The following is an 11,920-nucleotide window of genomic DNA, read 5'->3' as shown; positions in this document are numbered from 1 at the left end:
AATTTTGCAGCAACCTGGATGGAACTAGAGTCTATAATACTGAGTGACCTCTCACAGAAATAAAATCTGAGTATCACATGTTCTCACTCATAGAGTGGACTTTGATCATCCAACGTATTACCATAAGAAAATGACTGATAGTGGTGGGAAACTATGGGGGGGAGGGGAAGGGAGAGGGGATTAATGGTAGTAAACATCTGTCTGGGGACAGGGAGACACCTCTTATCAACAGGGGTGCCTGAACGAAACATATTTGTATACCTAACCCTTAACTGTACCCCACAATATCATAATAAAAAATATTGATTGTATTAAAAAAAAGAAGAAAAAAAACCAACAAGTTTCAAGTAGGCCGTGAAAGAGACAGAGGGTCAGTGTAACTGAGAGACTAATAAGGCATAGCAATGTTCCCTTATGGTATCTCTTTGTCTTCTAGCTCTTTTGGTATTGTGCTATGGATTATAAATTATCAAATCAACGTCTTCTAGAAAATAAGTGCTTTGGACATTGAAAGCTCAGATTGTATACCCTTGGGCCTTTTAACTGACCTAAGGCCAATCCTTCAAGGCACAACAGTTTCACAGAAAGGGAAACTGGGAGCTGTATCTCCTTTTATGGATTCCTTGGTGTTATCCTAGCTTGGCCCCCAATCCCCATTAACCTCCTGTGTCCCAAGGACTGGAAGCCAAGACTCAAAAAAGTTCTGCTGGCAGGATCTGGGCTGGGGGCAACTCCATCAGGCACAGAGTGTTAGTAATGACTGATTCCATGATCAAATGGACACAGCCATTTGGACTCCGGACTCAGGATCCTAACCTCCACCTGCGGCCATTTCTAGTTGGAGTTCTATTATTTCTCCACTTTTAGCAGGTCTAAAGTTTGTCTGTTTTTCTTTTCTCCAACTGCTCTCCATCCCCTCCAATAAACAAATTAAAATGTGAAAATAAAGAAAATGCAATTTTTTTTAACAGAGTATATTTTTAATTACATTTTTATTTTATAGGTGCTGAGTCTGCAGGCAGGGCACTGTCTCTCCCACATCCCTCCATTTTAAGGAGATGGACTCTTGAGACTCAAGCCCCTCCAGGAGGCACCAACATAATAGACAGACAACTCAGTGGTACTTGTGGGCCAGAGAATTAGCCACAGCAGTTGTCAGTTTCTGCCAGGAAGCCTGCATCTGTGGAGTAAATTCCTTGCTGAAGTGAGTTGCTAAGACAATCAAGATCACGTTGCCCAGGAGCTGTGGGAGGAGGAGAGATAGAAAGAAAATGGTCCACAGAAAGCAGAGTGCCTCAAGCTGACCTTGCAATACATAGACACAATACTTATTTTCTTCTTGACCAGGAAATGAAAAACCCTCAGGGTCTTGCTCCTACAAGATTAAGTACATCATTATGGGCTTGACATCAGCCTCACTGTGACTCCAAGTCCCACACCTCCCATTGGGTTCAATCTTCTGTTTACTTGCTTGCTAACTCACTGAACATTGAGATTGATTTTTTTCACTCAGAGTCGTTGTTATTTTTAAAAGAAAGATTATAGTACTGTAAGGAGCAGTAAGAAATGGGATAAATCCCCAGGAATTATATACAATTTTCCTGGACACTCATGACAAACACCCTGTACCATATGTGCAAAGGCATATCGTTATTACTCAGGGGAAAATATCCTTTTAAAAAAAGCTTTTTATTACTTTGCCCTGATTGATTTTTTTCCCACCTCCAGGATTATAGAGAGAGGTATTTGCTAATTTTCACAGAAAATTTTAGTAACCAAATAAAAGATTTTATTTTTCCTGCCTCAACTTTTCTTCCTCAGTCCAAAAACACTCAGTTCAATTTTGGACAGCACTCTTTACAAAATGTGCTTTTTTAAAGCTATCAAACGTTAAATGGTCTTTCACCATTTTTTGCTCCTACTCTACTGAATTTTAGTTACATCATTTAGAGCAACCTAATTCTAAAAATCAGTCCCATTGCCAAAATATCATATCCTACAGCTAACCCCTATAATACAAGAGATGGACACTCCTGTTTCCAAAAGTAACCATGGCACAAAGATCTAAGGGGAAAAAAGAAAGAAATCATTACATTATGCTCAGAACTCACCCTGAAGTTCTCAGAATCAACGTGCAGCTTATTACAGTGAAGCTCACTCAGCTTAGCAAAAGTGTCTTTGAGTTCATCCATGTGCATAACAACTTTTCCAAAAAAAGTCAGCACCTTCTTGCCATGAGCTTTGACTCTGGGGTTACCCATGATTGCAGAGTCAGAGGACAAGTTGCCAAAACTGTCAAAGAATCTTGGGTCCATGGGAAGACAACCAGAAGCCTATGGGGCAGAACATATGCAGAGTATATAAGATAATTGGATAGTCCCTCTCTCAGGAACATTTTCTGCCCCTGTCCCAACCTCCAATGTGCAACCTCCTAGGTATACCTACCTAGGATCTCGCCTCCAATCTCCTCCACGTTCACCTTGCCCCACAAGCTAGCAACAGCAGCCTTCTCAGCAGTGAATTGTACCATAGTGTCAGGTCTGGGAATCCACTGGAGATCACAGATGAGCAGGAAGCATGCCTGTGCTGCTTGCTGCCTTGTGTGGCTTTTGATTACTCCTCTTTGGCCCCCAGCCCTTTTTCTCCCCCATAGACATGAGACTATTGGTCAAGAGTAGGTTGTGACCCCAGGGCTGGGGTCCGGGCAAGGAAAAGTTTGCAAGATGGACATTTGAGTCTCTAATAGCCTCTAGTGGCCCCCTGAGGGGGGCATCTGCTGTTCAGGCTTAATTTGAAAGCTTACAGCTTTTTCCTCTTTTTATCTTATGCCATCCCCTACCATCTATTATGTAATTTATATCTCAAGGTCTCCATCACCACTAGTCCACAGTGATCTGAAGGATAATAATGAGTAGATTAGACCTAATGAGGGTAAGAATTACAAATCTCCTAGTCATCAATTCCTAGGTTAGGAGTTGCGATGCTATATCATTCTGTTATTCAGCCAGGCTTTATGTGAAACAAGTTGCAGCCCTTCTCAATTTCCATTTAGTCTTTAGAGGACATTGAGAAAGCAATTTCATCACTTTTTAGAATAGAAATAAATGCCATTGGTTTAGGAGCATAAAAAGGAAAACTGTGTAACTAAAAGCAAAATGAGGTATTATTACAGTGTTTTCTTCAATTCATTTAAAAGTCAGTTTATTTATCAGAGCAAGTATTTGCTCTGAGTTATTGAACAATAGTCTGTGTCAGATGCCCTGTATCTACCAATTTGTGTCCAAGAGTACGGGTATTTCATTGCTGACAATAAAAGGGTGCTTCCATGTGCGGTGAAGAGAATAGGAGATTCCAAGACAAGGGCTGGGCATTACATGACTCATCTCTGGAATATGCTGGATTTACATTCTGTTGCTCTGTTTAACTTTCCCTCATATCTAATCAGGCAGATGCAGTCTTCACTGACAGTTTTCCACAGGATACTGCTGCTGTGGGCCTGAAATGCTTTAGATTATTCTACTTGACAAATGCCCAGTTTACTTTATTCTCACACATCTCAAACAAGCAATTACAGAAGTAGGTAGGGCAGACTTCCAGTGGGAGAGGAAACAATGGTTTATTTTATATTTTCCTTTCAGAGTCTATTGTCGTCACATTTAGTGCTCCAGAATGCTAGTTTTGTTTGTTTGTTTGTTTGTTTTTCCCTGAAATAAATCCTTACAAGAAATAACGTTTAGGAAATCACCTCTGTGTATACTTTTCAAAGAGTCCAACCCAATATATTAAAGCTAAATTTCTTATATAAGAGAAGTAATCTTTGAGTCTACTTAATATACTTGAGAGACTTTGTTTTACTTAGGTTTTGAGGCAAAACCAAGAGAATTATTTTAAAAGCAGAAAGTGGCAACTTTGACCATACGTGGGAAATGCATTTATAATCAGTTTTGCCTCTAATGGCCTAAAATTGATCCCAAATTTTAGGGGATTTTTGAACCCTACTTACATGTAGGGTTGTGGATGTATTTACCTCATAGAAACCCTACATGTAAGTGAATAGCTACAGCATCCTACCAATAGACTAGACAAGGATTCCAACAGGTATTGCTAACATCTGCTTTCCTCTCACCCATGCTAGACAGCCACTTTCCTAGAATATTGATTCTTTCTTGTTTGTGATGGTTCCACCCTTTCCAACTGTTTCCTGTGCTCACGGCTTCTACTATGGTCCAGAACCTGATGACATCAATATTCAGTCATCATCATAATCATCAAAATTTCACATTAATTATTCACACATTAATTCAACACATACTTATTAAGATCTATATGCCATCCATTTTCTTGACACTGGGAATCTTAGGTGAACCAGGCAGAGCTTATCTGTCCTAAGGGTACTTACATTATAGTAAACAAAGGAGATCAATGCACATAATTAAATAATTGAATAAAAAAGAATTTCAGATGGTATTACATGACATGAAGAATATACATACTGTGTAGTGTTATGACTACATAAAACTAATAATGGGATAGCTGGTCTAAAGGAAGATACATTTGAAGTGGGACTTTAACAATATGATGGAACCAGGCAAAACAAGCTTGAAGAAAGAAGTTCATGAAAACAGAAAGGGCATGTGCAAAATTCTGAGGTTGAGAAGCAAAAAAAGAAAAATAAATGAGAGCTTCACTGCATATAAAGTCATTACATGGACAGAGTAAAATATGTTAAAGGAAAAATGGAAGGAATACAAGTTAGAGAGATGGGTTTAGGTTAATTAGTTGCCTCTTATGAGATGAGAATAGTAGAGTGCATATTTTATACCAAAGCTTGGAAAACTAATTTAGATTTGTAAACCTGAAGTTAGCATGGTCTCCAATCCACTCAAGACCCAAGTTTATTTTTTCCCCTCTTCATCTATCTTACTCAACTCAAGGCACTATAACAAAATATCAGACTAGAAGGTTTGAACAACAGAATTTTTTTTCTCATGTTTCTGAAGTCTAGGAAGACTATGTAAGTTGCCAGCCTATTCAGTTCCCAGTAAGGCCTCTCCTCATGGCTTGCAGATGGCTGACTTTTCACTATGCCCTCACAGGGAGGAAAGAGAGAAATGGCTGGTCCTTCTTCTTTTTCTGGTGAGTAAAATTAACCTATGATGAGAATTCACCCTCATAAGCTTATGTAAGTCCCCTCACCTACAAATAAGGTAAATTGGGGATTCAGGCTTCCGCATGTGAATTTAGGGAGTCACAAACACTCAGTCTACAATACCATCAACATTAACTCTTACTTATAAGCATACATTAACTTCCAATTATATAAGATTTCCGGGGAATCTGTCTTCCCCGCTAATGTATACAAATGTTTAATCTCACTGTACCAGTCTGTTGCTCAGACATGGCATACTGATGCTGGGTTCTGAGTCTTTGGGGATTCCTTTCTTCCACCTACATCCTCAAATCCCAACAGTGATGGGTCTTCCTTGAAAAGTGGTGCTGATCAGCACACTTAACCATTGTCTCTCCAAAGGGCATCGAATCAATTAAACTTCCCTAGGTATTCATCAATGTTTAAAGCCCAAAGTTTCTTAGTAAAGAAAGGAACAGTTCTTTGGAGTTAACTTGGAAAAGAACTACCCTTACTCTGACTTCCAACACCTCCAAGTCCCAACCTAGCCTCACAAGGGCTATAAAAAACCAGGTACTCTTAGAAACTGTGTTGCACTAAACATAAAGGAAGTGCAATGCCTGAACTGTGACCTCCTAAGACCTGGAACAATCTTCCTCCATTAAGCCCCATTCTTGCTACTCTGCTTCCATCCGGCCCCTAAGACCTTTGCTGACATTTTTCCCTTCTCCTAAGATTATCTATTTCAGAGGAGTCTTGTTTCATAGAGCTCTTCTTACCTACCAGAGCTCTCCCACATCTTTTGTTCTTCCTTGCACAACTCTCATGTTTGTGTTCCTTTATTGCCCTGTTTTATTTTCTCCTAAAAAAAATCACATCTCATGCAAAAATAAATGAAGAATATGCACCACACACACACATATACACACATACCACAACCACACACCATACACCCCTCTACATAGTATCCTTTGGGATTCATATATTTAAAAGGACATGGGAAAAAAAGAAGTAAAGACAATCGTGCGTATTTTCTTAGCAGAATTGTTTTATTGTTGTTATTACTGCTTGAAGAATAAAGCCTGTCCCTGAAGGCTCTATATCAGGGGCAGGGGGCTCAGTGATATTTGTGTCCCAGGGCAATGGCCACTGCAGACATCAGCTTCTTCCAGGCAGCCTGCACCTGGGGAGTGAATTCCCTGCCGAAATGATGTGCCAAGACAATAACCAGCACGTTTCCCAGGAGCTGTGGAGGTGGAACAAGAAAACAGAGATGAACACGTTGTAAGCAGAGAGCTCCAGCAGGCTTCCTGGTATTTGGACACTGACTCCCACTCAGAACCAAGCCTATGTCAACTTCTTTCAAAGCCTGGGCTTTGCCTAACCATTAAATACAGGAAGTTATTTCCCTTGCAGAACTCATCATTGGCCAGGACTTAAATCTTTCTATCTTCTTATCACCAACAACCTCATTTTTTACTGACTGACTAATAAAAACAACAACAACAAAACCTCACAGCTCATTTTTCAAACCTGTATGCTCCAATTATTTCTCTTTCTCAGAGACATTTTGCCTTCTCCTGGAGTTATAGAATATAAGTTTGTAAGGAAGCATTAGCAATATTTTATTTTACTTTATTTTATTTTGAATTGGAGTTTCACTCTGTTATCCAGACTGGAGTGCAATGGCACAATTACAGCTCTCCACAGTCTTGACCTCCTGGGCTCAGGTGATCCTCCGACCTCAGCCTCCCAAGTAGCTGGGATTACAAGCAAATGCCATCACACCTGGCTGATTTTTATATTTTTTGTAGAGTGGAGGTATTGCTATGCTGTCCAGGATAGTCTTGAACTCCTGAGCCAAAGCAATCCTCCTGCCTCAGTCTTCCAAATTGCTGGGATTACAGGCATGAGCCTCCATGTCTGGCCCTAGCAGTATGTGCATGTGTCAAGCCAATATAGGAACAGCCTTACCAACACACATTTGGCCACTCAGGTTCTTTCTTTCTACTGATCTAATAATATATGCCTGTTTACATTCATTTTTTTCGATGGCCATTCTTTTTCTGCCCCAGAAGGGTTTTTAAAAAATAAAAGGAAAGACAAAGTTTTTTTCTACAGGAATCTAATAAACAAAAGCAATTCTCCTCATCTCTGCCCAATTCTTTTCTCAAAGTTAACTTGTCTCTCTCGACTTCTAAAGCACTCCTTAGGCATTAATACGTTGCCACCTGGTCTCAGCTCAGTCAGTCCTCTGGCGCTTCTATACTGGCAACCCTATCATCTCCAAAATATCTCACCCTGAAGATGGCCTCGATTGTGCTCAGATCTGTGCTCAGTTATTACAGCCACCCTGAGACTAAAAGCAAGAGGGCGTGAATATCTCCTGGACTCACCCTGAAGTTTTCAGGATCCACATGCAGTCTATCACAGTGCAGCTCACTCAGATGAGCAAAGGCATCTTTGAGGTCATCCATATGTGTAACAGCTTCTCCTAAGGAACTCAACACCTTCTTGCCATGGGCCTTGACCTTGGGATTACCCATGATGGCAGAGGCAGAGGACAGGTTTCCAAAGTTGTCGAAGAACCTCTGGGTCCATGGGTAGACAACCAGGAGTCTATAAGATAGGACAATAGAAGTTGGAAAGAGAAGGTATCACAATTCCTGAGAAGTGGCCTAGATTTCTTCCGGGCATGGATATTTCTTTCCCTCCCTCATTCCAGTACCTAGAACTTACCTTCCCAGGGCTTCTCCTCCAGTCTCTTCCACATTCACCTTAGCCCACAGGCTTGTGATAATAGCCTTCTCCTCAGCTGTAAAATGAACCATGCTGTCTGGATTGGGAGCTTGTCCTAATCTCAGATGTTTCAGAAGATGTATGTGCAACTGCTAGAAGGTGCTTCCTTTTATTCTTTGTCATTTGACCTTTGACCCCTGGCCTCACCTGAGGGCTCTGAGGCTATCGGTCAAGGCAAGGCTGGTCAACACAGGGGTGGGGTTTAGACAGGGAAGAATTCAGACAGACGTTTGCATTGAGATAGTGTAGGAAAGGGGCCTCTGAAAGGATTCTACAGCTTAAGTTTTTTAAAGGCTTTGTCCAGTTCCAACTAAATTATACCAATTTTTCTCTCATTTTTCCTTTGGTTAGTTTCTTCTTTCTCCATAGAATACATTAGCACTTCTTTGTCAGCCTTTTCTACATTCTTATTTCTAACGCCAGAGAGGCCTGTAGATTAAAACTAAAGCCTAGACAAATAACTGAAAAGTTCAAGGATTGTGAGATTCCTTTTGGATCCAGAATCTCTCATGGGACAAGTGTATAAGTCTCATTCAGTTAGCAGTGGTTTCTAAGGACTAAGTGCTAAACTGATTTTTTTAATACATTCTCCATGGGTGTTGGCTATAACCTCTGGTTTACAATAGGCCCATGAAAACAGTTTCTATAAAGCAACAGTTTCCATGCAGGAACAGATTGGCGTTAGGTAATAATAATCTAGGACTGAACCCTTAGCTCAGTATCTATTTATTTTAACCTGTATAAAATGAAGCATGTCTGTTTCATCTGAGCAGACACATTGGTTTGTGTGACAAGGGTATGGATATAGGCACCAGATAACGAGTATTTCCCACTGGAGAAGTGCATATGCTGGCTGGTGACCCAGGGTTTTGGTGTAGCTCTTCTATGCTCAGTGAAGATGATAGTGGAATGTTCCATACTAGTACTGTGGATTTGAGTTAAACCTCTGATAAATGTTAGGTCTACTAGGTTCACACTTTTCAGCAAAGTATACATTAGAAAGCACCTCCTTTCCTTCCTTTATGCTTGTAAAACACCTCTAAAGAAGCAGGGACTATTTTAATTGACTAATAGTCCACAGACAGCCACAGCTGGGATATCACTGTACTTTAGACAAATTTGTCTATAACTCAGTGCTGTTTCTGACATGCCATACTCTTAACGTGGTACTCTTAACAGGCATTTTTGGTCTCTGAAAGAGATTCACGATCTCAGACTTTGCTAAATCATGATAACTGAAACATTGGAAAGCTGGCTTGATTACTTTCCCTGTGGTCAGAGTTCATGATCATATAAAGAAGCAGCTTAAGAAGTTACCTGTGCATTTCATTAGAGGAAAGCTCTATCTTCAAATTAGTTTATCTACTAGTGTCAGGTTGACTAAAATTATAATAATATAGATGAGATTCTTTCAGTCTTTATGATTGCAGATACAGCCTATATTTATTGATTGATTGAGATGACTAAAAGGTCAGTAAGATATGGGCATTTATTTTGCAGTTATAGCTATAATAATTTATGACTTTTCTCATGCTAAGGTTGAGTGAGGAGATTTTTATTGGTATGAAGGTGTATATTATGGACCCTGAGAAAAATCCAAGTTAGAATCTTTTTAAGATAGGAGATCTATAAGATGCATATATATGTATGTATAGATCTTTGAACACATTCAGTAATATAACTAGGTTCAGCTTGCAGAGCTTGGCATTGAAGGGTAACTCACAGGCTGGTGTCTAAGCCTCTTAAGGCCTTAACAAGTGAATAAGTCTTAATTGTTTCTCTTCAAACTAAAAGATAACTGTGATCTTTCATGTCTCCAAACAACTTCTCCATTTTAAAAAATAAACCTAGACTATAATCCAAAAGTCATCTATAACCACTTCTTTTTTCTCATGATTTTGAGGCATTATCTTCTAAAGGCTTGTTGATTTATTCTTGTTCATAGGTATTGTACTCTTCTATTTTTCTCATAGCATTGTTTCTGACATTGACTAAATCCTCACCAATGAAGCTGTTTCTTCACAAAAGACCTTTCTATACAAAAACCATTTCATGTGCTTTCAAGCATTTTTTCCCATGAGTTTCCAAACATTCATTCAACAACTATTTGTTTAGTAACTGTCATAATTGTTCTAAGTACTGGATATTTAAGATAAATGAGTCAAAGAATAAAACTTTCCTCTGAAGGTTTATAATATTGGGAGTGAAGATACCTAAAACTAATAAGTAAGTCAATCAATAAAATGATTTTAGATATTTTTATTTCCTAAGAAGAACATTAATATCTGGACTTAATAAGTATGAGATATGAGGATGCCAGGAATAGTCTCTTTAAAGAGGAAGTATTTGAACTGGACCCAGAATGATGAGAAAGCATCTGCCATGGGAAGATATTGGAAATGAAAGTTTAGAACTTGAAGTAGTAGATCCAAAGCTCTGAAGCAGAGATAAACAATGGACCAGTGAGGCTGATATATAAATAACTAAGTGGAGAATAGCAGGTGCTACTGCTACAAGGAAGCAAAGACCAAGCCAGAATCAGTGGCTCAGCCTGTAATCCCAGCACTTTGGGAGGCCAAGGCAAGGGGATTGCCTGAGCCCATGGGTTCAAGACCAGCCTGGGCAACTTAGCGAGACCTCATCTCTACAATAAATCAAAAATTAGCCAGGCATGGTAGCATGCACCTGTAGTTCCGGCTATTTGAAGGCTGAGGCGGAAGGATCGCCGGAGCCCAGCAGGTCGAGGCTGCAGTGGCCGGGAGCGGCCACTGCACTCCAGTCCGGGCGACAGAGTGAGACTCCAACTCAAAAAAAAAAAAAAAAAGGAAGCAAAGACCTAATCAAATAAACTTGTTTTCAGTGGAAGGGAGTGAGAAGCCATTACAGAATTTTTAACTCTAGCAATGACATAATCTCTAAACCCTCTGTACTTTTAGCTAGATTACTATTCTGAGAATAACCTGTTTATCACAAATCTATTTTGGTTGGGCAGCTTTTATTCCCTAAGGTCAAAAATTAGTTATTCTTCATCTAATGCAATATGTCCATGTAAAAACTTTGTAATTGTACCCTCTAAATCTAAAATAAAATAAAATGAAAATTCTAATCCAGACTCGTGTCTGTTTTCTTATTTTAAATTAAAAAAAATTAGTAAGGATCAACTGCACAAGTAGACTGCAGGCAGGTAAAGTTTGGGCTTCCAACTGGGCCTCACTTCCTAGTTTGGGACCAGGTACCCTTTGTGTTGTTACATGCTCCTCCTCCCTCCCTCCCCTGGAGGTGCTCAGCAAACACAAATCCCTTCCTTGTGCTAATGTGATTAATGTTCAGGTCCCACTTATGAGTAAGAACAGATGGTATTCAGCTCTTTGTTTCTGTGATAGAGCACTCAGTATAATGGTCTCCAATTCCATTCAATTTACTGTAAAGTTCATTATTTTGTTCTTCTCTATGGCTACATAATTATGAATTTGTTTTTAATTAAGTTGTCCTGGACTGGTAATATCTTGTTTTATGTCTGGCTCCCTAAAGAGTAAAACGTATATTTTCTACCCACCATTTCATCATCCCCATCCTTAACATCAAAAGCTAAAATAATATTTGGAAGCAAGAAGAGAGAAACAAAGATTAATTGATTAAAAATGCACATTTCTTGCTTTTTTGTTGTTGAATTGATTGACTTTCTTGTATGTCCCACATATCAGTTCCTTTTTAGATGAATGGTTTGTAAATATTTTCTCCCATTCAATATGTTGTCTCTTTGTTAGTTGTTTTGTGTGTGTATGTGCGTGTGTGGTGAAGATTTTTAACTTAAAATAGTCTTATTCACTTGTGGTTTTTTTTTTTTTTTTTTGCCTGTGTCTTTGGGGTTATTAGCCATAAAACATTTGCCTAGACCTGGGAAAAATTCTGAATAGACATTTCTCAAAACAAGACATACAAATGGCCAATGTGTATATGAAAAAATGCTGAACATTACTAACCATCAGGAAA

At 39.2% G+C, this 11,920-nt stretch overlaps 2 protein-coding genes across 2 annotated transcripts; both read right to left on the bottom strand.

Moving 5' to 3' along the window:
- Positions 1–1,114: 1,114 nt before the first annotated feature.
- Positions 1,115–2,530, bottom strand: LOC103254682 (hemoglobin subunit epsilon-4-like). Its single transcript, XM_008052699.1, is given in 4 exon segments — positions 1,115–1,243; positions 2,112–2,308; positions 2,311–2,333; positions 2,442–2,530. Coding segments are annotated over 4 exon segments (438 nt in total).
- A 3,715-nt stretch (positions 2,531–6,245) lies between these two features.
- On the bottom strand, positions 6,246–8,049 carry LOC103254681 (hemoglobin subunit gamma). Its single transcript, XM_008052698.2, has 3 exons — positions 7,868–8,049; positions 7,525–7,747; positions 6,246–6,374 (listed from the first exon to the last, which is right to left on the bottom strand). The coding sequence occupies exons 1-3, from the start codon at positions 7,957–7,959 to the stop codon at positions 6,246–6,248; spliced, it is 444 nt and encodes a 147-aa protein (XP_008050889.1). The 5' UTR covers positions 7,960–8,049.
- Between the last annotated feature and the right edge of the window lie 3,871 nt (positions 8,050–11,920).

Source organism: Carlito syrichta, unplaced genomic scaffold (assembly GCF_000164805.1).
Source record: "Carlito syrichta isolate Samal-C Ts95f unplaced genomic scaffold, Tarsius_syrichta-2.0.1 Scaffold287323, whole genome shotgun sequence".
Classification (NCBI taxonomy): domain Eukaryota; kingdom Metazoa; phylum Chordata; class Mammalia; order Primates; family Tarsiidae; genus Carlito; species Carlito syrichta.
The sequence above is the reverse complement of the archived record's forward strand: the minus strand, read 5'-3'. Positions and strand labels throughout refer to the sequence as shown.

Excerpts from the sequence above, each read along its gene's own strand:
- LOC103254681 (XM_008052698.2), bottom strand. The coding sequence starts at position 7,959 with ATGGTTCATTTTACAGCTGAGGAGAAGGCTATTATCACAAGCCTGTGG. Across the intron at positions 7,748-7,867 it reads GGAGGAGAAGCCCTGGGAAG|ACTCCTGGTTGTCTACCCAT; the intron begins GTAAGTTCTAGG and ends CCTATCTTATAG. Across the intron at positions 6,375-7,524 it reads TGGATCCTGAAAACTTCAGG|CTCCTGGGAAACGTGCTGGT; the intron begins GTGAGTCCAGGA and ends CCACCTCCACAG.